The sequence below is a fragment of the Dermacentor albipictus genome, chromosome 7 (assembly GCF_038994185.2).
Source record: "Dermacentor albipictus isolate Rhodes 1998 colony chromosome 7, USDA_Dalb.pri_finalv2, whole genome shotgun sequence".
Lineage (NCBI taxonomy): Eukaryota > Metazoa > Arthropoda > Arachnida > Ixodida > Ixodidae > Dermacentor > Dermacentor albipictus.
Window position 1 is genome coordinate 114,576,920 of NC_091827.1, and position 25,607 is coordinate 114,602,526.

The window sequence follows — 25,607 nt, forward strand, 5'->3', positions numbered from 1 at the left end:
GGCAACTGCGGAACAGTGTGTGGGGATGCTAGAAAAAGCTGCCGTCTTCTCCAACTTAGCTGCACCATCAACCTTTCACGATGTAAAGCTGCAGTCTCCAAGAATGCACCATGTTAGTTTCCCCTTTTTGTCTGTGTCATCTTTTCTTATGTTTGAAATCTGAGGTGTTCTGTTGAGTTCCACTGATTATCATTGTATGTGTCTCATCAGTGCCTTCAAATTTGAGCTGCTATTTCGCTACTCCAGCAACACAAAATGCCAAGCCAATATTGGTTCTACAATGGATAGCATTGGGAGTACATTGGGCCCCATAGACACAATATTCGGTCAGCGTTGGCTTCATCTTTAGTGGTACTCATGTAGGCTGTTTTCATTGAGCAGTGGATGTAGTGCAGGTTCTCAAGGGCAGTTCACCACTTTTCAAGATAGTGCCATTTCTTTAGTACTAGTTTCCATATCATCAAGCCTGCTTCCCCGCGTAGCGACATTGTCCAGCCAAGTCAAAAGTCTCCTAATTCTTGTTGAAAATGTACTAAGATAGCAACACTGGTAATAGATTTGTATGGGCACAAGTTAACTAACTGAGGAAGCAGAAGGAACGTAGCAAAATTCCTCATTTGAGTCGACGTGTACTGGTCATACACCTATACATGTACACACCCTATAAGCTTTTCCATTAACCTAATTCCAATAATATAGCATTTTTATTCAGTTGCACATTTTTATATCTTTGCTGCCCATGTATGGGCCATGCTGTTATATGCTGGCTCCAAGCTTTGCAGAAAGCTAACACGATTTGCCATTCATCAGGCATCGCTTGCAGGAACTCACTAGGCTTTTAAAAACATTCATTTACATGTGCTTGTTCTGTGCACACCTGACATAATCAATTTTGGTTTGGTGTGTATAGCAAGTATGTGAAGGGCATACAAGATTCTGTGCACTTGTACACTGGAAGTTAGCATCTTTTCAATCTTCTCACTTTCTTCCTTGTGCCGACCATTTTGCAAGAGTGTTGCCTTTGGTGAATGCTGGATCCCTGGGTGCACGTGGTGACCATTTTTCGTGATCTACAGCTAACCTGTTTTCCACTCTGTCTCTAACTTCTTTTTGGGCAGTTCCTTATTTTTTATTATTTGATTGTTAAATTGTTAGTTCATCATTTTCTGTGGACTGAGTTGTACATAAGCAGCAAGCAAGCACACTGTGGCAAGAGCTGCAATGTGCATGGTTTTGGCGTGGTCTCAGGTGACTGCAAGGTGTCTGAAAAATCTGTATGGTCTTGTATGTCTTACCTGGGCAAGTCAGTAAACTTACTGCTTCAGCAACATATTTGGAGCAAAGCAACAAGTTCTAAATCATCATTAAATCATTGTTTAGCTGCCTAGGGAGCTTGAGCTGCAATGAATGCTCTCAAGTGTGATCACTCTTAAAGGGGTATTGACGCAAAAATTTTCTATTCCATCCTTTTCTTTATTTATCAGATAGCTGTCAACCTGGTAACTACAGTGTCATGTCAGAATTGCCCGAATGTGAAAAAAATCACAAATATTACCTTTTTAAGGTGACCATTTCAAAATGCGTGGCTTTTGGCATAGGGTTTGCTTGCAAGTTGATTCTGTGCATCTTCAAAATCAGAGGTAGTGTTTACAAACTGCTGAGGCATGCACCAGTCAGCCCGGCCCAACGGTCGCAAGTCACACAATGACAGTGTCTCCCTGAAACCTTGGGAGCATGGCACGTAAACCATTTTTAATGTGAAAGCATTATATGCTCCATTACGCAAAATCTGTGTGACTGAGAGATGGTACCAAAAATGGTAGATGCCGTCAAGAATAAAAACACATAAAAAATAATGGCTTGACATTGCATTTCTCTGGGAGGTTCTTGTAAGCAAAGATAATTAATCACTTAAAAAAAAATTTGTGAATTTCGGTCTCTGTGGCAATTGAACCTGGGCCTCCAGAGTGCGAGATGAGCATGGCTCCCCGACGCCAAGGCGGCTCCGGGAATCTGGTTTACTAAAGGTGTGCCTAGTGCGTGCGTCATTGCACATGTCACTTTTATGAACTCCTTGCGGGCAAGCGAGCGCGTTGAGATGCTTGGCGTGTTTTCATTTGGCCTTACTGACGCACGGTTAGAATGCAGGCGAGAGCTTGCACGGACAAAAATCACGCAAAAAAAAGAAAACATTTCACCAATGGAACTATAATGCTCACACATTCCTCCATTAAATGGTCTTAAGTCTCTCTGTCAAATTTTTTTCATCTTTCATTCTGCAGTCCTCCGCATGGCATGCAGGATAATAAGCATGGTCCCCTGCTGCTGTCGTTCTCAGAATTAGTGGCTTATACCCGCTGTGGGAAATTGGCTGTCACTTTGGTTAGAATGCGCAGAGCCCTTCACCCTTCTGTCCCGTTTCATACCATCATCTAAATCTTTCAACAAGGTGATCACGATGCAGTTTTAACTACTGCACCAACCTACATATTAGCGATACCACTTGAGCCTCCTATCCCCCAATTTTCGAGGCTTACAGAAATTAATTGTAAGCAAACCCTATGCCAACAATTTGGAATGCTTTTAAAATTTCCCACATTGGAAGATGTTATGATTCATGGTTTGTAGCACATGTGAGTAATTGAGGGGTCATGCTATGATTACTGAGTTAGCAGCTATTTAACAGAGGAAGAAGAAACCAAGCCAACATTTTTGTGTCAGTTTCTTCTTTAATGTGCTTAAAAGTTAATGTTAAATGTGTTGCAAAGCTTTGCTTTGTAACACTTTTGCACTTAGTAGCAACATGAGAATACATGCTTCGGTGGTTTATCTGCACTTCATTCCTCCACATACCTTGAAGAAGTTTCTGTGATGGATCACACAGGCACCGAAGAACCTCAATGGCTCATTAACGAGAATGTTGTGGTTTTTAACTAGACTAATGAGTTGCCTAGTTTCGCTTATTTAGGAAAAACAAAGTTCACATCATGAACATTGGTGAGGGATGTTCAGAAGCAGACAAATATAGGGAGATTATTATTGCTCGCATTCAGACTACATCCTCACCAAAGGGACCACATGTCTCTGTGACTCACCGGCTGTGGTGCTCTGCTGAGCACAAGGTCGAGGGTTCAACTCCTGCACACGATGGTTGCATTTTGACGGGGGCAGAATGCAAGAGTACCTCTGCACCAGGCTCTGAGCGCACATCTTAAAAACCACCAGGCAGTCCAAAATAACCTTGAGTTGACATCTCTCAGAATGCCAGTGTTGTTCTGAGATGTTAAACTCCATCAACTAACCAATTGGCCAAACAAACTATTTTTGCCAAGCATGAAAAGTGCAGTCCACACTTGCTAAGTAAGATGCGCCATGGAAGGCGACATTAACCCATCACAAACATGGGTATTGCTAATGTGCTATCTAAATCATCATCCTGTCATAGTTATGTAGGATTTTATGGCGCAAAAGCAACAGAGGCTGTAGTGCACCATTGTATCATCATATCATTGCAATCACTGTCATAACAAACAAACAGCCCCCATGATTGGGGGATGAGGCTCATACCGCTGCACTGCCCGAGTCAAACACAGACGCACGAGTTCAAGGGAAAGGAAGCAGGGGGAGAATCCCAAAGTCATCATTAGCTAGCGCATGTTCCATTTAAACAGCATTGACCTGTCACTGCAGATCGAATGCATCTAAGGTGGCTAGACAGTCAGTTTAGGTGCAAAGGACAGTGAGACTTTGCACTAGGCCTTTGCTGCCTTTTGTTCAGTTGACACAAACATGACGCTTTTGCTGTCTATAACAGTGCTACAAGCACAAGCCTGTCTACCATGGTTTGTGTTGATTTTAAACTGTAAGGTCAGTTTTTCATGTAAATTGTGAATGTGTCCAGATATGGACTGTCCATAACTTCAAATGCATGCGAATGCACCCTAAAATTTCCAACAGTGGTTTCTAACATTCTTTATGTGTACTGTGTGAATCTCCTGGGCACGTTTCCTGACTCACCATCGTGGTGCCTCACATCAGTCCCATTATTTGCTGCACCTCTTCCACTGCACCACATTTGTAAAGGCAGATGAAAGCCAAGAATTGTGATAGCATGGCAACAGCCAACATTTTTGAACATTTACTGTAAATTAAGCACGTAGGACAAGCGTGTCTTAGTGTTGTGTGTCCATAATAGTGGCAGGATTAACCAGTCAGTACCACAGTGCCGATGCTGGTGCTTAAAGACCTGCTTCATTACTGCCTTGAGCAGTTACTCGAAGTAAAGAAAAGAGAAACTGCTGCTCGTTTACAAGGACTTGCAGCTCAAACCCATTAGCGCGAAGTCATCCTTAGTCAATACCATCTCTAACGTTCCAGCGTGCATGTCGCACCATGTATTGAGCATTTTGCTGAATGAGTGTATCTGTGTATACATCATGTCCAGTGTTAATGAATCCTGCGCCTCACCTGGCTCTGCGTATGTGCTGGTCTTGGTCATAGCTTCTGCTGTCTCGAAAAGTCTGCAGGGGCTGAAGCGAGGGCAATGTGTGCGACGTCTAATGTGTGTGTGCGTACATTGGTATTCTTGTTACGTTTTCTTAGGACTTGCTTGCTGCCTTTGCGCTTTTTCTTCTGTGCGCCTACTAACATATTTCTTGACTTGCTAACATCTGGGGGCAGCTGTTTCACATTTGCACGGAGCTGCAGCGTGGTGTACGATGAGGGTGACCTTGTAACCTGTACTGCAACAGCTGTCATTCACTCATCTCTGGCTCACTACGATGCTGTTGTACTGGAGCTGTGGTCGTAAGCAAAAGCAGTAGCAAGATCAGGTTTTGGCCATTTTCTAGGCCAAGCTAGCAGTGTAGCTGCCTAGCTACAGCAGCCTTGCTCTGCCTGTAGTGCTATAATAGATTGAGCAAAAGGTAGGTGTAGCGACTATGGTATAGTACTGTCCACTCTGAAAGAGAACATCTAATTAGTACTTAAATCAACATAGCTTAGATGCATCATCAACTTCATAAGTGAAGAGCATTTGATATGATCTGTTAGGAAGGCTTGTACATAGGTAAAAAATTATTTCTGGCATGCTCATATCAAAACTGTTCTGTAATCAGTACCAAAATTCTAATTTAGTGTTCCCTTTAACAGTGGCCTGTACTGTACATGCCACATCATACATCAATTGTATTACACATTAACCAAGGAAAAGACCCCCTTTTTTGGGTGACACATTACTTACGTAAGCACTGCCTACCTGCTCCCACCACTGGCTTTGTGCCGGTAGTCCCTTCAAATGACCAAAGTGGGCCTGTATATGTAGGGTAAGTCGATGCTCTGGCATTGATGAAAAATAAAGATGATGCACATTCAGGGCACTAAAAGCTGTGGCCATTGTTGTGTGCATGCTACAAATCATTTTTTTTTGTCTTGAAGGCATGTTAAGTTTGTGGTTGCTGCTAAATGCACCATGCTTCTTTGTAATGACTCTTGATGAAACCCGACAGTTGTAGTCTGTCTGTATTATGCTACCATTTATGGAATACTGTATATCGGAGCAGTAGAGACATACAGAACATCGACAGTGCTGGTAGGGGGACATGTTGTGTCATTTATTTTAAACTGCAGAGAGTTAGAAATGTTTTTGTGTTGTGTGAGTGTTGTCGCTGAGGGGACAACAGAGAGGCCCTGTGTAGTAACAATCCAAAACGAGAGAGTGGTTCACTGGAAGGTGGACACTCAGAGTAATCACCAGCGGTTGAAGATATGGATTTCGGTGGAGCCAATGTTTTGACATGGGGCCTTTTCTTCATCAGAGTCTGCCCTGATGTAGACAAGTCCCCTTGTCAAAGCGTTGGCTCCAGGGACATTCCCTGTTCGACCACAGTTAATTACTGTATAGTAACAAATATGTCGCTGCTAATGCTTTTTGACTCGCAGCCAAAGGAAACGAAATTGTTTTAATTGCAGCTTTGTGTGCCTTAGTTGAACTTGCTGTTAAGAAGCCAATGGTGATGCCAAGGAAAATATAGAAGAAATTGTGCTTTTTTTTTGTGAATGCATATTTCAAATAAAGAAAAGGGGAGCTGAAAGTGAAGGAAAAGACATCTTCGCTGCTTGTGAGATCCGAACCCCTAACTTCAGCATGATATAAGCAGTGCTCTGCTAATTGAGCTATAACAGTGGCTCTCCTGCCATCCACTTTCATGCATATTTACATACTCGTGCTGATAACCACAGCTTAACTGATAGAGCATCGCATGCATCATGCGGGGGTTGTAAATGGGCTCCCACTGACAACATAGTTGTCTCTTATTTGACTTTCATTTACCCTTTCCTCTATCAAAAGTATAAACTCTACCTCAAATTTAGCTTTTGTCCTCGCTTAATTATAAAAAAAAGATGATTATTTTGCCCTATGTATTTCTAGGACTTACTTTCTGTCGGTGTCCTGCAGTTATCGATAAAAATCAAGCTTCACAGTTCGCCTTCGCATGGCACCAACAATTACAACACATAAGCCATCAGTAACATCAAAGATACGTAATATTGGGACAGTTTTTTCTGGGAATAAAAGAAGTGTTAGTCTGTGTGAATTTAGAATAGGCAGTACAATGAAATTGTAGTTTGTAGTAGATAGTGTTGTTCTGACAGATCTCAACAACACAGTGTTTCTTGGCAGAATGCTTGATTGGTGCTGTACTGTAATGTGATACTACATGGGCAACCTTTGTAGTCACTGAACACCACAAATGTTAGTTAACCCTGTACTTTATCCTAGCCTACTTGTAACACATCCACAGATGTTATTTGGTGCTTCTTCAGCTATTGTTTGATTGATAACTAGTCACAGGAGTGCATATGGTTCTTTAGGCACTCAGACTTATGTGTGATGCTGATACAATGTATAGCTGTGTTTCCAAGAGGAAACTTGTGATTGTCTTGAATAGGGGAGTAATAACGGAAAAGCTGGAAGCAGCCAGAAAGGATGCTGTAGGAGTGAACCTTTTGTTTTTATTGCTTCTCTGTTTCTTTTTATTCCACTCAGAATGAAGCGCGCCAGTTCCATGTGCGCCCTTAGTACAGACCCTCAGGTGAGAACATGCATGTCAGAATCATCAGCATGACCAGTGTGTTACAGCTGACATTGTAAGTTTGACTTGTCGGCATGTCATCACCAAGGAGTTCAAGTGTAGCGAAACTAGTAAGCGTACGTGGAGGGAAAACAAGGCTGGGATAATGTAACAAATTTATTCTAATGGTATTGAATATCATGCTTTGTCAGTGGTCTGAGTGCCGCTCTGCCTCACATTGCCATCATGAACTGCAGACGTTAAGAGTGGAATAGAATCGAGCAAAAAGATTTCTTAAATTACACTGGACCAGGGCACACACAATGCTGTCCTGTTCTTTCTTTGTTTGTGTGTGCACTAGTTGAGCTATTCCGAATGCTTTTTTGATGTCGTGAGTAAGGCCGCATGAATAGCAGCAGAGCACATATATTTCATAAATTGGAAATTACAGTGTAAAGCTTAGTAGGCGTGTGCGAATAATGATTACTGAGACAGAATCAGATATGAATCGAATAGTGCCAGAAGCGAATTGAATACTTTTCTAATAATTTTCAGATAGTGAACAGCCATTATAACAATTAAAATTAACGATGTTCACATTCCAGTATTCTTAAAGGGCCCCTCACCAGGTCTGGCCATTTTGAGCCGACAAGCGCAGAGCATACAATGCGCACTGACGATCGTGTTTGCAAAGAATTACATCACTACACGCCACGGAAAGGTCTGGAATTTCAATCCGAATGGTGTTTTCCCTTTCTCTCACGGTAACTGCGCTCCAAGCCATATGGTGACGTAGTCGTGTCCCTACACCTACATAGTCGGGTCCGCAGTGTGATGTCACTCGTGGTGACATGTGACTTCGAAAATTATTCAAGGCAACATCTGTTGTTTGTGTGATCTGTTGCTTGAATTGATGAGTTGAAGTTTAGAGAAATAATAAAACACACAAACGGAATGTCTGCATGTTTTTTTTGTTTTCACACCGAAGCAAGAGAGATGTACTTCCGCTTTGTCTGCTTGTTCCCACGGTCGTGTAGTAAGGTGCGCAGGTACCAAAACTATGCCATTTTCTACTGTGTTCCAACGCGTGATCATGCTCTACTATCCGCTTGTTCTGCCCCAGTATTTATGTAGCACTGAATCATACTGCTAGTCATGGGTCCTTGTACACAGCGCACAAAATTGTGTGCTGTGCGAAATGAGACATCAAAACAGCTCGCATGCAACACCGTCAGCGGTTTAGTCAACGGAAGTGCACAGTGCTGAAAAAAAAGTGAGGAGAACAAAATGAAGGTGGTGCCTCAGATGTAGCCATCATGCGATCCTCGAGGTCTGGTATGGGAGAACACAAGGAAGGAATTTCGCTTGCGGAGGCTAGATGGGGCAAGTGGGGAGAGTGTCTTGCTATGCAGTGGAGCTTGCCTTGTGATATCATGGGTTCGCGGCACTGAAATATTTATATCTCGGCTATTAATGACTCAATGTGAAAACTTTTTGCAGCAGAACGCTCCCTGGAGGACACATAACGACATTTAGCATATAATCAAAATTTGCTATGGGGCTTCGTGAGGGGCCTTTTAACGTTAGCAAGTTTCTGTCATTACATAGTGCATTATCAAAAATTTTTAGTAAAAGCACAACTGGAACATTAGGAGCAAACAAGTAGTTTCTTCACATGCGCGGGGCTCTTCAAAGAGTGTAAATTATTGCTGTACAGCCTGCAAAGTATGGCTACATAGGGGACTTAGCCTACTGCACTATGCAAGTTCTCATGTTTTATGTCTTTACTATGCCTGCGGGGTTGAAAGTTAATCGTATTCATGCTCCAATTTTATGTTTATTTGAATGGAGTTTACATTTTGAAACAGTTGCAATGTACTCGAAAAATATTCCCATTTATGAATAGTGACTATACTGTTGGAAGACCAAATCAAGTAAGGCCCTATTTGCTTAGTTTTTCGAAAGTTTCAAATATTTGCACACCCCCAAAGCTTTGTGGTGGTGGGCTTGCTAAAACATTTTCAAGCTTTGTTGTTTGTTTGCAATGAGAAAAGTTTGTTATTTGAGACAGTCTCCTGCTTTCAAGTTTCCCAATGTAATGTTCCTTTAGTCCTAAATATGCTTTTTAAAATGCTTGAAATGTTGTTTGTGCAGTTCACTCTTGCGAAGGCGTTATGTGCCCAATTATTCTGATAAATACGCTTTGTACATTTTGTACTGTGCGGTTGTAAAATTGTACCTACGAACATGCTTGTTGTTAAAATTAAAAAATTAAATTAGGGGTTTTACGTGCCAAAAGCACAATCTGATTATGAGAGATGTCGTAGTGGGGGACTCCCAAAATTTGGCCCATCTGGGTGGTCCAAATTTGGTACACCTGGGGTTCTTTAACGTGCACCTAAATCTAAGTACACAGGTGTTTTCTCATTTCGCCCCCATCGAAATGCGGCCGCCGTGGCTGGGATTCAATTCTGCGACCTCATGCTTAGCAGCCCAGCACCATAGCCACTAAGCAACTGCGGCGGGTGTGCATGTTGTTGTGACAGAAGCAACACTATTTTCAGGTCCTACATTGGGCCTCCATTGAAGCTTCCTTAGGTCAGGGTAACTCAGCCAAATGTACATTTTGGGCAGCGATATTAGCGGGGAAAGCACCGTGTACATAAAGGAATCTTGTGAAATTGAATGAGTTCCATTTTCACAGCCAGCGAGGCTAACACTGTAGATTCAAAGCAGCAGCATTTTGCTGCTGAGCATGACATCATAGGTTTGATTTCCAGCTCTGGCGACCGGTTTCCAACGAGAGTGGAGTGCGAAAGCGCTTGCATATCTTGCTTTGCATGCACAATAAGATACCCATTGTGCGAAATGAATCTGTAGTCACAAACTGTAGCATATCTCATAGGCTATGATTTGCTCGAGTGTGTTAAACCCCTAAAGCAAGACATTCATGTAAGAGACAAGCATGCTGTTTATAGTGTCTCAGCCGCATGCAAATTTTGCACTTAAGTCTGATCAATCTGCTTTTTCTGGTTTGCAGAAATCTGGAATGTTGAATGTAGAGAAACGTTTAAAAGCTTTTCCTTTTAATTTACTGCCATCCCAGAGTGCCATAGTGCCGGTTCCTAATGCAAATTTATTTGGTTAATGTTCTGCTGAGCTCATGTCATGCTTTTCTGTTGCTGCTCTGCACAGGCCAAGAGCAACCTGATAAACATGCGCCCGCGTACTGCAAGCTCAGACCAGCTTCGCTCCGCCAGCAAGGGAGATCTCTAGCAACCTGCGAAGCACCAGTCGTCCCCTGTGCAGCCTTTGCTTTTTTTAACGACTGGGGGGGACATTTTCTTCGGCAACGCACACCACTCGGAAGAGGAGTTTGCAAAGTCGGGCACCCTCGGAACGCATCTAGCCCAGAGAACGGACAACGGGCCCAACTAAGAGGCAGTGTGACAGTGTACTTACGTTGTCAACGGATGAACGCTGTTTCCGAGTGCTAGCTCACAGTTGCTTATGTGTAATCCACGCGCACTACAGAGAGGCTTCTCAGTGGCATGGCATAGCTTTGCACTGGGTGGGCACATCGTATTATTCGTCTCGGTGAAAAGATGAAAAAAAAAGAGAGAGGTGGCAGCCCTTTCTAATCGGCAACCCAAAGAGAAACCTGTGGGGGACATGTTTGGCAGCTTGGTGGCAAAGTGTGATGGTTAGCGCATGTTTGCCTATTGTATTTTATTGCTTTTTCTCTGAAGTTTTGAAGACAGACCATTGTGAGATGTTGTAGTGGCCAAGTCTGCTGTCACAAGAGTAGTGTACTAAATTTTGCTTTGAAGGCTGGTGCATTCAGATCATTCTAGGATGTTTCTGTGCTTTGCCTGTCACTGGTGCTTTGTTCACAAAATATTGAGACTTCATAGATGCGCTCACAGTAGGTTCGTCCTTTACTACTGCAACCATGTGTATCTGCACTAGATGTTTGCTTAGCTCTCACATATGTTTCCGTGGATAATATATCGGGCTGGGTTTGAAAAAAAAAAAAGCGTTAAGACACACGCAGTCCATTCATATTTGTATTTTACTGATGTAATGAAAGGAGCCAAGCATCTGCTATGAAAAAAATTGTTTTACACTGATGAGGTGGGCTGACTTAAAGATCATGACATATTGTACTTACTTTTATGGTAATTTTTAGTTAAATCAGAGTAAAGGTCATTGGAGGGCAACTTTATATTACAGAAGCATTGACTTGCTGCAATCTTCAATCTGAACTACTAATCAGGATGTTAATTGTCCTTTTTGGGAGCTCTTGACTGTGCATTAAGTAATCATGGAAACATCATAGTAGCTACGCTTTTTTGCTGAATTATGCTTCTTGCACAGTGTAGAATACTAGGTGCCAGTGCTGAATAGTACTTGTACTATGGTTACTTCATTCTCCACACTTTTTAGCAAAGTCAGTATCAGCCTTTGAAGAGAGTTTAAAACTGTTACAGTGTAAAGGCGTGAGCACTGAAGGCACATTAAATGAACTGGTGTAGTGCTGCATGTGCCTGAGGTGCCTCACATTTTAGAAATTGTCACCTGAAGCATGCTCTTCTTTGCTGCTAATGGATTTTGCAAAATTTGTCGATGGAGTGTATGGCACTGTAGGTGCTTTCACATTTTAGGAATTGCCATTTGAAGTGTGCTCTTTACCACTTGATAATGAATTTGATGAAATATTTCGAAGTGCATGTTCCTACAGGACAGTAGATTGTTTAGTGGATGAACGAGCAGGACACAATGTTGTGATCACACAAGAGCATTGACTGTACAGAACATGTGCATACACCACTGACAGAGACTGAAGCTGTGTGTGTTATTGACTGTGTGATGACATATAGATAAAGGAAGCTGTGACGAGCTTTTGGTCACTTGTAAGTGATGACTGCTTGATGTTTCACTCACAGAGGTTCTCCCTTTCAGTTTCTTGTAATAAAGGAAATGAAATGCCAGTTGAGGTCCGCTTAAAGTTTGTGCTCCTTGTTAAAAAAGACAGCTGGTGAAAATGACATGTATGCCACACGGCATGTTGCATTCTCATCTTGTTGGTCTTGTGAAAATTAAGGGCAGTGCTAGCTCTACGTGCTGCACGTGCTTCGTTGTGGAAGCATGCTGCATGACATAGGAGCCCCCTAGTGTGTCACTGACCTGACAATATGCACAAGAAACTTAAAAGTTTGTTTAGCAATTCTCTCAACAAATTTCAAAAGTTGCTTGTAATAGTCGAGCAGTGTGGTCTACAAAATGTAGCAAATTGCAACTTATATTACGACATTCCATCCAGCCATCCGGTGCTTGTGATATTGAAATTTTTATTCCTGCAGGTTATCCGTGGTACTGCTGCACCAGTGTTATCACGGCAAACACGATTTTGCATTTCCTCACACTGAAGCTTCGAAACAGGTGAATTGTAGCCTCACTTGACCAAAGACGCATGTTGACGCAAATGACATGAGGTATGCTATTTAGGCCATGGCATTTTTAAATGAAAAGGTATAAACTACACTTCCAGGTGAAGTCACAGCAACTTGTTGTATTGCAGAAACAGTAGCAGGATCTTGTGCATTACACCTGTGAGATATGCCTGTAAGAGAATTGAGGAATCGAAAGTGCTTACAAACCTTGTGGGCAGCCGCTGTTTATGTATTAAGCTTGTATGCCACATTGCATGCATGCTTCGTTACAACATACACTGGTCCTACCATGTGGCTGGCCAGCCTTCGCGTCTGTAGAAATATGTCTTCACGAGAGAAGTGCTTGCAGTGTTCTCTTAACATTCCGTTTAAGAAATCGTAGAGCTCTGTGATTGGAGCAATGCTGTTTATCAATGTGGGCTTTGCTGCATAACAAGTCTGCAAAGAGGGGGCAGATGACACCTTTTTGCTTGGTTCCTATCGGTAATGCTGCTGACGGGCATGGTGCGATGCTTGTCGTGTCCCTACCACGGGGACTTTGTGAGAAGAGCAGGACAGTTTGTTTTTTCGTCTTTTTTGTTATTATTTATTTTGTTATAATTTCTTTTTTTCCTTGTTTTAACGAATTGACGATCGCTGTGTGCTCTTGTTTGGGCATGTATGTGCATTTTTTTTGCACCATGCGTTGTATGCACTGCGTGCTATCTTGCGTGCAGCGTCACTTGTCGGACAAGAGAGGCTGTACAGAGTTTACATGTACATGTGCGCGCCTGCGTGAGCCATTTTTTTTTCCTTGTGTGTGTGTCCGTGCGAGCATTTGTATGAGAAATAAAAAGTGTATTACACACAACGTCTGTGCGTGTGTAGAAAATCTAGCCGCTTGGTATAAGCATTGCGAACACCTCATTTTTCGTGCAGACCGAATTTGTGCAGACATAGTGGTCTCTGGTAACACATTGATGTAGGCAAATAGCGTGCTAACTGCAGTCAAGCCACAAAATGCGATTATTGTTGCTTTGAAATTTGGTCACTAACTCCGTAGAGCTTCCATTTTAGACAGGCAGTTCTCCTGAAGAGATTGCCTGTCTTTCGCTGGTTTCTATAGTCCTTGTTCCTTGTACAGGTAAGGCGATCAGCTAATACTAAAAATTGGAGGCCTGTGTTAATTACCTCTCCTTGTTTGAATCTTATGAAGCACATCATTATTGGTTATATTAGTTCTCTCTTGTTTGGCAAAAATGTTTTCTCCCTATTTCAACACTGTTTCACTAAGGGAAAATCTACAACTCTGCTACTTACTGCTCTGCACGATTTTTTAGTGACATTGGATAGCTTGGAGCAAATAGATACATGTTTTATTTAGTTATTTATTTTATTTACTTATACAATACTGCAGGCCCAAATGAGGGCCCAAGCAGGAGGGGCAGAATGCATAAATATTTACATATGTACGTGTATATATACATACACACGCACACATTAAAAAGAAATACAAAAGCAATGCAACATATGTAAATGTCAGATCAAAATATCAGAAGAGATCTCAAATGAAAGCGACGACTAATAAGTTAAGAGAAGGTACACTGAGGGAAGACAACCCGACAAATATTAGAACAGTATCACACGCGTATATGAGCACTTGCAACCACTATGGAGAGAGGGAAAAGAAAGAGGAAGAAAAAGAAAACACCAGAAGTTGAACGAGCGACCATTGCAAAATACTGAATATAATAGAACAAGGATGGTCAGGAAAGTATCAAACAAAATCCACATGTAAAAAAGAGAAAAGGGAAACGGTAACAAGGCTTGCCGACATGGCAATACCCTTAGTATTAAAGACACATGCGTTCAATAGAATCGGTGTTTATAAATTGTGATAATGGCAGGCTGTTCCAATCTTCTGTTCCAATCTGTTCCAACTTCAGTCGTATTTTCCTGCGTAGTTGTAGCGTTTGGATATTATGTTGATTCATTAGGCTAGTAGGAGAGTCACTCAGTCAATATTTAGAAAAAATAAACCTGACAGCTTTACGTTGGACCATCTCTAAAGCATTAATGTTAATTTTCTTATAGGGATCCCACACAATGCATGCATATTCTAGTTTCGGTTGGATGAGTGAAGTGTAAGCCAGTAATCTAGTACCAGAGGGAGCGTGCTTTAGCTTGTGCCTGAGTAGACCTTCCTGAAAGACGAGTTACATATGTTAGAAATGTGGCTATTCCAGCTGAGGTCACTTGTTATTGTGATTCCAAGATATTTATACTGGCTGACTGGTCAGCGGTTCAGAGTCGAGGTTATAGACAAAGGACATTTTTTTTTTTTGTTACGGACATGTAAACACTTCTCAGTTCAATTCCATGCCCCACCGACTGCACCAGGAAAGAATGTTTTGAAGGTCAGGGTTAAGCATTAATTGATCTTCGTGGCAAGTAACCTCGTTAAAGAACACACAATCGTCAGCAAATAGTCTAACTGGAACAGGATGAGAAATTTCGTTAGTGGTGTTGTTTATGTATATTAGAAATAGTAACGGTCCTAGCACGCCACCTTGAGGTACTCCAGAGGTTACTGAAAGTTTGTTAGAAGAGTAATTACCAATTGAAACAAACTATTTGTGATTAGAAAAATAAGCCGCGACCCAGTTAATAATATAGGCAGGAAGGTCTATTGACTGTCGTTTTTCCATAAGTTTATTTTGAGGAACAAGGTCAAACTCCTTCTTAAAGTCTAAAAATATTACATCAATTTGGCTTGACTTGTCAAGAGCACTTGCAAAGTTGTGAATAATTGTGGTTAATTGTGTTGCAGTAGAGAAACCCTTCCGGAAACCATGCTGATGAGGGTACAGTATGTTGTTGTCACTTAGGAATTTGGTTATTTCATTAGCTATAATATGTTCGATTAACTTGCAACATGATGAAGTTGATGATATCGGACGATAACTAGTTGCTAGGGTTTTGTCACCTTTTTTCGGTATGGGAACGATACGTGCAGTTAGCCAGTCTAGGAAGATTAGCCGAAGATAACGAGGAACGGAAGATAAGAAAAGGGGCTAACGCTTCAGCATATCTGTGCAAAAAAGCGTTCGGTATGTTGTCTGGTCCTGGAGATGATTTAGTTTTGAGGCTCAGCAGCATCGACACAACACCAGGTTGCGAAACAATATCAGAGGTCAAGTTTCATGACATGCGGTTAAGGTTTATAACACCATCGAAATTTGAAAAAACACTCTGAAAATAATTTATTGAAGTGTGCCGCGATACGTTGTTTTTCGACAATGACATGGCCCTCGTGAACAATTTGGTCAATTGGTTTGGTTTTTGCGCTTGGAAAAGCCCAAAATTTTTGGGGTGCTGTTTGAATAAAATTTGGCAATGTATGGTGAAAATACCAGCGCTTAGCCTGCCGTACTTCTTGGTTGAGGTTATTTTGGATTTCGTGAATTGAAACACGTGAGGCACATTGTCGTCTCAAGCGCTTAACTTTTAAGGTGCAAGATGTTTCTCGTTATCCAGGGAGTAGTCTTGTAAGTTTTTTTTGTTTTATTAGGAATGAAGTTGCTAAGACAGTGAGGGATAATTTCTTTAAATTTATCCCAAAGCACAGTAGCATTGTTAGTGTGAACGTTATCAAGGCATTCTTCAATATAATCCAAGACACTTTTATCTCTGGCACGAGAAAAATTTTTAACAGTGGCTGTTTTAATTTTTTTGGTGTTAAGTACATCCAAAGAACAAGAGAAATATACCAGACTATGATCAAGAATTCCAAGCTCAACCGAAACAAAAAAGTTTTGTAATGAATGACTTACAGATACGAGGTCAAGTATGGTTGCTGACGTACCATAGGTGCGCGTTGGCTGTCTCGCAACCTGTTGTAGATTGTGAGACAGAATGATGTCATGCAAGTAACCTAAGTGTGAATTTATCCCGGTGCAGAGAAACTCGTTCTCCCAATCAATATCTGGTAGGTTAAAGTCGCCTATAAGTAGTGTTTTATCGCTTGGGAATAAAGCCATGTGTTCAAAAAGATCACAAAAGAATTCAGCGTGAATTTAGCCAAGCATTCTACAAAGTATCGCATGAAGACGTAATGCATAAACGAATTTATTGGTCTTCCTCGTTACTTAATAATGACCATAGTGTTTCTTGATACTTTTGCCCCCCCCCCTTATGTAATACCCTGAATGGGGTCCTTAAGGGACAATAAATGATGATTTAGTGAAGAGGGTGGAAGCATATCTTCAAAATCAAAGTTCGTTTGCTGTGGTGGATGATCAGGCTTCCAATATTCTTCCTGTTTCTTCTGGCGTGCCACAGGGCAGTGTGCTGGGTCCTCTGCTATTTTTAGTGCATGTAAATGACTTAATTAGTGTTTAATCCTGTGTGTACATATCTTTTTGCAGATGACTGCATTATACAGTATAAGGAAATAGTGTGTGAAAGTCGCCATGCTGTTTTTTCAGGACCAGTTGAAAGTTGTGCAGTGGTGTCAAACATGAGACATGGAAATTAACATTCAAAAGACAGTCTTACTAAGAATCACATGCATAGTACAGCTTAGTATCTATGTCAGTACATATTACAATCAACAAATAGTACAGGTAACTGAGCACAAATATTTAGGTGCTACGCTCAATTCTAAAGTTTCCTTGTCAGCTTATGTTTCTGACATTGGTGCATCAGTCTTTAAGAAGTTGTGTTTTTATGGAGACAATTGGGAAAAAGCTGCAACAAAGCTGACATTATTGGTTTGTAATACTTGCATCATGTTTAAAATAGAATATGCCTCTGCAATTTGGGATACCCAAACTAAATATATACAGAAGCTAAGGGATGTTACAAAAGCTGCGAGATTTATTCGTGGGAAATATAAGAGGAACTACTCCCCTACTAAGCTAATGCATGATAATGACATTACAAATGCACAGAAAATATGCTCGCATAGTGTGTCTGAATAATATAAAGTGTAAACTAGACATGTTCATACCTTCATATTGTCACGTGGCAGTGACGGTCGAGGACACAGCCAGGAAACTGAATGGTGAAACTACCTTTTTTGGGTGACCCTGTGCCCAGAAAAACAGGCTACACTCGAAGCTCAACGAAAGCGGCGAACACAGTCGGCCATCATAGAAAATCTTATCAGCGGGTCAAGCGCGTCAGCCTTTATTGGCCTCGAGCTCCACCACTGGAAAAGCTGGCGCCACCGTCGGTGTGACGTGCTATGAGGGATCACGTGAACATAGCGGCCGCGTCGGCTGCTTCGGGAGCGCCGAAGCGAGCTGAAAACGAGAGTTTAAATTCCGTCGTACGCTGTGGTCCTCATTTCTTGGCGAGATTTTCCCGCTTCTAGTGTCTACTTTAAAACGATAGAAAGCACTACAATAGGTAGTGGCTGCCTTTGAAGGTGCGCAACATTGTAGGCTATTGCTCAGTGCCGCAGTGCCGGACGTACGCAACGGAGCCCGGTGTCAGCCTTATTCACACGTAGCCGTAGGACAAGAAGCTGCGTGAAGCTTGGCTCGCAAAACAAAACCGACAAACAGTCATCGGCTACAAGTTGGATATGCAGCAAGCACAGACGCGAGGAAGATTTCTGCTACGGTGCCGGGTCTGCGATGTTCGGAAAACGCGCACTGAGACGCTCGCCCGATTAATGACACGACGGTTTGGTGTATGAACTTGTCGATGCTATAGATACTGGCAAGTTCACCGGAGTGGAAAGGGAGCGGTAAGAAGCAGATTTTAAAAAAGCATGGCATATGGTAATGTTTGTGTTATGAAATAATGTACTGGATTGCAAAAAAAGAAGCAGCGGGAAATCGCACGCTGAGAACACCCATAAACATACAGTAAACGCAACTCGAGAAATCGTTTTGAAACGTCCAAGAATTTAGGAGGAAAAAAAACGATTGAGTCGTCGCGACGGCACACCACAGTCCCCGTAGGCGTCGAAGTCTCTACAATGAAATTATTTTTGAACAGCTCTGATAGCGCCCACGCAACAATGGTTGCTTGCATACTGTCAAATGCTCATATTCTGCGGCCTAAAGCTCATGGCACGGTGCGAAAACGCTCACGCGGCGAAAGCGACACAATGAGCGGACAAGCGTGCAGACGCGCAGTCGGTCACTGCGAATCTGTGCGATCGCTGCATTGAGGCTTCATTCTATTACGCTCTATTTAGTTATACAAACACTATAAGAACATATTTCATATAGTTTGCTCTCAGCGTTTACCTACCTTTCACGCAAGAAACCGGTTCGGGAGGCTCCATTGCGGCGACCGCGCGCAGTGGCGTTCACTGTACGTATTCGGCAAAGAGATTGCGTCGGTATACGATTCTGTGCATTCAGTTTGCCCAAGATTATTATTTAGACAGCATCATTCTCTCATTTCGGAAGTAGTTACAGAAATGTCCGGAAGAGCTCCCGCGTGGTGTTCAGTGAGCGCTGACAGCAAAGCCTATGTGGAGCGCGCCGCGTGATCCCTCGTACTACGCCAGCGAGGCGCTTCCGATAGATGGCGACTCCGTAACTCCTCGCCGCCAATACACGAGCCATCGAAGGTTCCAGAGTAATCGCCGGTGCCCAGGTACGTGTCTTCCAGAAAGTTCTACACAATTCGCGTCGCACATGCAATCAGATTACACGATCTTGGGAGACATCAGACAGCAGAAAGAACAATCGATAACATTCGAGAAACTTCCCATACATGCAGGTGCGTGCCGCGCTGAGCGATAACATTTGTGTGACGGTGAAAAACGGTCTCCCGGAAAAAAGATACAAGTAGACGTGTCTTTGCCCTCCTCTCCAAAAGCATCGTCCCAATGCTACAAACATATCAGGAGAGCAAAAAAACAAAAGGACACTTATTAAACAGTAACAAAACTACAAAGTCCAAAAAAAGGAAGTCCAAAGTTGAGCTATGCAACGGCTCAAAGTTCGTTAGCGCAGGCAGAACAGCCTAAGTCGAAAAAAGTTGGTGGGTGGTTCTTTGCGTCAAAACAAAGGTTTAACTGTTGAAAATGACGAATACAAGCGTTGAAAACATAGAACGATAAACATCCTTTTTTCTTTTGCGATTTTCTGTTGCGCCTTGTCTCCAAGCGGCCACCGACAGAAGCTGAAATTGGACGTCATGACACGCCCGCGCGCGTGCGGCGAAGGTCAGCCACAGCCGTCGCACTCTTTCCGGAGTGTGGGTCCCTTGTAGCGTTTGTTTATCGCCGTCGGCGATGTTTGCACGTGGTCCGTCCTACACGCATGTACCCACGGTCGTGGATCAGTATTGACTCATTCGTCGCGGCGGTAGGAAATACCCAGACATTACTGCGCCCAAGGCTGTTATAACAACATCGTCGGTCGGGACATGCCGTCGCACACGTTTCCCAAAGACGAAAAGGTGCGTAAACTTTGGATACGTGCCTGTCAGCCATCACGTCCAGCATAAAGACTTCAAAAAATTGCGTCATTTGCTCGGCCCACTTGTCACCGATGATTATTCAAGCGGCCCGACTGTGCTTTTCAGCACAGCCAACCCGCCGTGGTTGCTCAGTGGCTATGGTGTTGGGCTGCTGAGCACGAGGTCGCGGGATCGAATCCCGGCCACGGTGGCCGCATTTCGATGGGGGCGAAAATACCCGTGTGCTTAGATTTAGGTGCACGTCAAAGATCCCCAGGTGGTCGAAATTTCCGGAGTCCCCCACTACGGCGTGCCTCATAATCAGAAAGTGGTTTTGGCACGTAAAACCCCATAATTTTTTTTTTTCAGCACAGCCGGGCTGGTCTAAGCCTTGGCATCCCGCTCAAGGGGCTCCTGTGGAGGCAATAGATTTCAAAAAGCAGGTGCTTAGTGGTGCATTTGTGAGACGGGTGTGTTCGCCACCTTTGTTGTCTGTGCAACAGATCATCTTTCCTTCTGTAGTCATGTAGCCACAGCGGTGACCGCAGGAGCAGCTGTTGAAAGAAGGCAGCCTTTCATTGGCTGTGCAAGAACAGATATTCTCGCGTTGGGACAGAAATTGTTCACCCTACGGATGAATGTCTTTGTCGCAAAACAAAATAGTAATGTGTACACTTTCGCTGCGTCTAATATTGAATGAAAGCATATGAGCGCTGTTTCAATGGATCAAATATACAAAAATACAGCCAGTGAATGAGCGCCAGACAATAGCATGCATGTCTAGCAATCTAAAATGTGGAGCGCATTTATCTACGTACTTTTCACACGTTGCTTTTCAACCTGAAGTAATAGACGGATTTTCATAGGTCACTGCATAATTATGCGTCGTGTTTCATTACTTGATTGTTCACGCAGCATTTCCATAGTTAATAGATAGATTTAAAATAGGGGCCCAAAAGAAATAGCGTCGAAGCCACTGCGCATGCGCGAGACGCAAACTTAAGGGTTTTGCGTTGGGAACGCTATTTCACCGATTTAGCGGGAGCCCAAATAGCGGCCCCAAAAGCTTTGCGCCAGCAAACATGGCGGCACCCATCGAAGCGACGTCTCTAACTTAGCACCAAACTGGGTTCGATTCGGAGTAACGCGTGAAGTTCGCAAGCTAGGAGAAGTGGCTGCGGTTATCGCTTTCTCTCAACTAGCGTGCGTTATGAAGATCGATTCATTAGACGCCGCTGATTCCGAATTCGATTGTGGATTTTATGGCTGGTAGGCTTAACACGGCTAAGCTTGGCTGGTGAAGGCATAGAGTTTCCTACAAAATTCTTGTAGGAAACTCTATGGGCGAAGGCACGTAAAGTTGGTTTGCTCAAAACTAAGGGCAACTCACAGAATAACATCTAAATTGTAATGAAACGCGAATACACGCAAGTCAAAAGCACTATTCCTATCATAAAGAGATATTTTATTTAATTATTTCTAATAGCTTTTCTTTGGCGCGGTATCGCTGTCAGCGCAAGACGCTATTCGCAAACGCGAACCTCTATTCTAAACTCTTCATTCTTGCGTGCCCCAACGCTAACACCGGCAAAGCTCTCTGGGGCCCCTAACTATTGGGGCCCCTATTCTAAAGCTCTCTAATGTCACAGCCAAAGTCTTTCCTTTCTCTATTGCCACATAATCGATGTATCTAAGCGATCTGGTAGACAGATCCCTAGCGCAGCCGCCCATCTCAACGAGTTCAACCAGTAAATGGCTTCTCATGGCGTGAATATTACAGTAGCCGTAAACACAGGGCTATGAAAGGGCTGGAAAATTCTACACGCCGTGCCTCGTCGCGCAAAAACGGAGTGCGCAGCGGTCGAAAGCCGACAGCGTGGGTGAGCACAAAGCGACGAGCTATGACGCTTCCTACGATTCAGCCGTAATAGCTGCCTTTCTGCCTCAACGTGGGTCACGAAACTAGGCATTTTACATCCTACGTAACATAACTTTACGAACTGCTGTCGCCAGCGCTGGATTAAGGGGGGAGGGCTAAGGGGGCTGCAGCCCAGGGCCTCAACTCGAACAGTAGGAGAAGGGGGCCCATTAATCTTAACCTGCTTAGTATATAGAACCATGGGCAACGCAACTTCGAGCGACATGTATGAAGCGAGAAAACCAGAACGAGCAGACGGGGCCCCCCGCCGAATGTAACAGCATGCGTTTAGCCTGATCATTTGGGAAGAGCTTGTCGAGCTGCAAAAACAGGTATCCCCCGCCACCCCGGCGAGGCCCTCTTTCTTACGAAGCGAGGTGCGTTTGCATGGAAGAGTTTTCGTGGTTTCCTGTCAGTCCGTCTGTCCAGTGCTGTCTGGAGAGGAGGGACAATGGGGAAACACCAAAACATGTAATGTGGGACGAGGACCTAAATCTCCCTTGCCCCTCGTCACCACCACGCCACCCTCCACCTCTCAAATAGTTCCGCCGCTGTCCTCATAGAAAGGATGTGCTGCAGTACCCAACAGTGCTTTCCATTCGACTTTTCTTTACCGTGATGGTAATTTGGGTGGGGGAGGATGAGTCCGATAGCAGATGACGATGAGTCTGATGGCAGAATCTAGGCAGGAAAGGAAAGAAGACGTCACACTTGCTTTTGTCCGCGTGCCGGGGGGCATGGAATATTCACTGTTCAGGCTAAGGTTGTGGAAGAGTGAAGGGAGAAGCTGGAGAGCTGGACACAAAGGCCGGTCTCCAGGGCCCATTCCTGCCTAGTGGCTGCGCACCCTCGCGCGCACTCGATGGAAAAAGTAGGTCAGACTGGCCGCCGAACTTTCCAGAAAGAAGTAGAAAAAGATGACTCAGAGGTGACGGAGGGCGCGTAATTTCGCCTGCGCTAAGAGTCGCCCTCTCCCCTTTGTTCTCGCGCTCGGCGTCGACGGGGCGAAAGAAAAAATCGAGAACCTCCCAGAACTTCCTAGCCAATAGGAAGACAAGACCGGAACGGGAGAAGGAGTGAGTTTGTACGGAGGAGGAGGGAATTTGTACAAGGAACTCTATGCGTATGTGAACGCCTGCTTTGGCGCTAGTGACAGACGCGGTGCGCGTCTATAAAAATAAGTTGATCGCGGGCTGCTATTCAGCTCCTAGCCGCCGGTTAAGCTTGCATAAGCCCTCCCGCTGAGGAGCTCCCGGGAGACGCACCACTCTCGGCCAGCCACGGACCATTCAGGCAGCGTGCGCCAGTCATCGCGACGGCCACCGTTGGACACCTGCGGTCGCGTCGGACTGACGAAGGGCCCGGTGAACAATTAGCATCCATTCATGCCAAAATGTTCGGTCGGAAGCATCAAAGTGGTGCGTCTAAACGAAAGGCGAAGTTAGAAAGAAGAGCGTGAAAAGAAGCAACCAAAGATGACAAAGTACCTACTGAACGCAGCTTCCGCGGAGCAGTATAATCGCTCTACCCAGAGTCGGTGTCAAACTCCCAATAGTACCCACTGTGCTTCTGTGGAGTACTTGCCAACTCAGTCACCACGGTTTCCTGGCAGGAAGCAAGGTTTGACTCATCTTGGTTGTCTGGATCCTGTGAATACGGTGCCAGCCTCGGTCGTCCATATTTCTGAGCAACAGACGCTAACCGAGCCCTGTCCTGTTCCTGTGTCAGCAACGTCTACGCTACTCGGCCGGGCCCCGGCCATAGAGCTCCAGATGTCCGGCCCGCCACGCCCGATTTCTACTACTGCTGATCAACAGGTGCCAAACCTCCCCGATGAGCCTCCTTCTACTGACGAGCGCCAGGAAACAACACTCCACAAACCGAATCACTTGTTTCCTGTTAGTTTGGCTTCAAATAATCATGTTCCAACCCACAAAGTGTGCCTCGAGAGGACGAATGAGACGGCTTCTCGTTGCGGCAACAGAGAAGTACAGACACCCCCGCAGCAGGAAGTACGTTGCGAGATTCTCCGAAGTGACCCTGCCAAGTGGCCGGACGTATTACTGACAGATTTCGGAGTGTATGCCTTGAGAAAGGGCCATTGCATTTTCAAAATCGGGCAGAAAATTTTCCGTCTTCCGAAAAGCAATACAAAGCTCAGAAACGCTATATGTCACCTCATCTTTTCGTGCGAAAGGCTGTAAATGGGGAGGCGTACGAACGACACCGGTTAATGTACTTGGAGTCCAAAGGTTCCGTTTACTGTTTCATGTGCAAACTATTTTCGATTTCAAGCAATCCCAGGGCTTTCACCACGCACGGCTTTTCTGATTGGAAAAGAGCAGAAGAAAAGGTTTGCGCACATGAAAATAGCGTCGAGCACCGGAACTACGTGGCAGCATGGCTCGTCCGCTCTAACTCGAGCAGCACAATTAGGAGCTGGTTAAACATCTTGCCACTGAGACCGCTTGCTGGACAGAGGTGTTGAAGCGCGTAGTCGTAGTTAAGCTTCTAGATGAGCGCAACTTAGCGTTTAGGGGCAATGAGGAGATTTTTGGTTCACCGAGAAATGGCAATTATATGGGAGTACTTGAGGCCATTGCCAAGTTTGATCCCTTTCTAGATGAGCGCATCAAACGCTACGGGAACAAAGGAAAAGGTCACCCATCGTATCTGTCAAAAACCATTTGTGATGAATTTATCGAGCATATGGAAAAGGCTGACAAGGAACGTCTTGTTGACGAAGTGAAACGCGCAAAATACTTATCTTTAATTGTTGATTCGACTCCGGACCTTACGTTGATCAGCTGTCAGTTGTTTTACGATACTATTTAAATGGGAAAGTGTACGAACGCTTTCTTGGATTTGTTGCAATTGAGTCGTACACCGGCTTGTATCTTTTCGGTACCGTGATGTCCTTGACGACCAATGGCATCTCAATTGATGATTGTAGGGGCCAAGCTTATGATAATGCGAGTAATATGTCAGGAAAATACAAAGGACTGCAAGCTCAAATCAAACACCTGAACGAATTGACAGTCTACGTCCCGTGTGCTGGTCATTCACTGAACTAAGTTGGCGCGTATATCGTTGACAGTTGCCTTGAGGCAGTCAAATTTTTCCCTGTAGTTCAGAGAGTGTATGTGTTCTTTGCTGCCTCACCTAAGCGATGGAAGTATCTTTTGGACAGCATGGGCGGAACTGGCCAGCAGCTTGTTTTGAAAAGTCTCTCTGAGACCGGGTGGTCAAGACACGCTTAATCATGTAATGCCATTCTGAAAAATTTCAATGCAGTCTTGTGTTGACTTGAAGCTATATCAGAGAACGAGGAAGAAAACGGTGACACTAGGAACGAAGCGCACTCTCTCTTCAAGAAAATGACAAAACTAGAAACTGCATTCATGGCGATTTTCTGGAGTGAAATCTTGGAGCGCTTTGACAAAACGAGCGTAGCACTTCAGAAAGCAGGCCTAGACATTTCAGCTGCTGTAGACCTCCTGAGCTCTCTAGAAGGCATTGTTAATTCTTTGCGGCCTCTCTTTGATACCTTCGAAGAGAGAGCACGCACGCTAAGTGCCAGTCAATGTTACCAGGATGAAAGCAAACGCATCGTTTTGAGTAAGTACCCGGACGGAAAAAGCGATGGTGGGCTACAAGACAGGAAAAAGTTTATTGTAGAGACCTACAATGTTGTACTTGACAGTCTAGGCTTTGCTTTGCAAGTGCGAAAGGCTGCCTACACTGTACTCTGCGAAA

The 25,607-nt window shown here is 43.9% G+C and overlaps 1 protein-coding gene across 5 annotated transcripts in view; it reads left to right on the plus strand.

The window, feature by feature from the left end:
- The window catches only part of Klc (kinesin light chain), a 184,294-nt gene extending 170,918 nt beyond the window's left edge, over positions 1–13,376 (plus strand). For all 5 annotated transcript variants that reach the window (XM_070522619.1, XM_070522616.1, XM_070522622.1 and 2 more), the window contains 2 exons: positions 7,049–7,094; positions 10,269–13,376. In XM_070522619.1, the coding sequence (XP_070378720.1) occupies positions 7,049–7,094; positions 10,269–10,349 (127 nt within the window). In that variant the 3' untranslated portion in view covers positions 10,350–13,376. The remainder of the gene's footprint in view (positions 1–7,048; positions 7,095–10,268) is intronic.
- Positions 13,377–25,607: the final 12,231 nt, after the last annotated feature.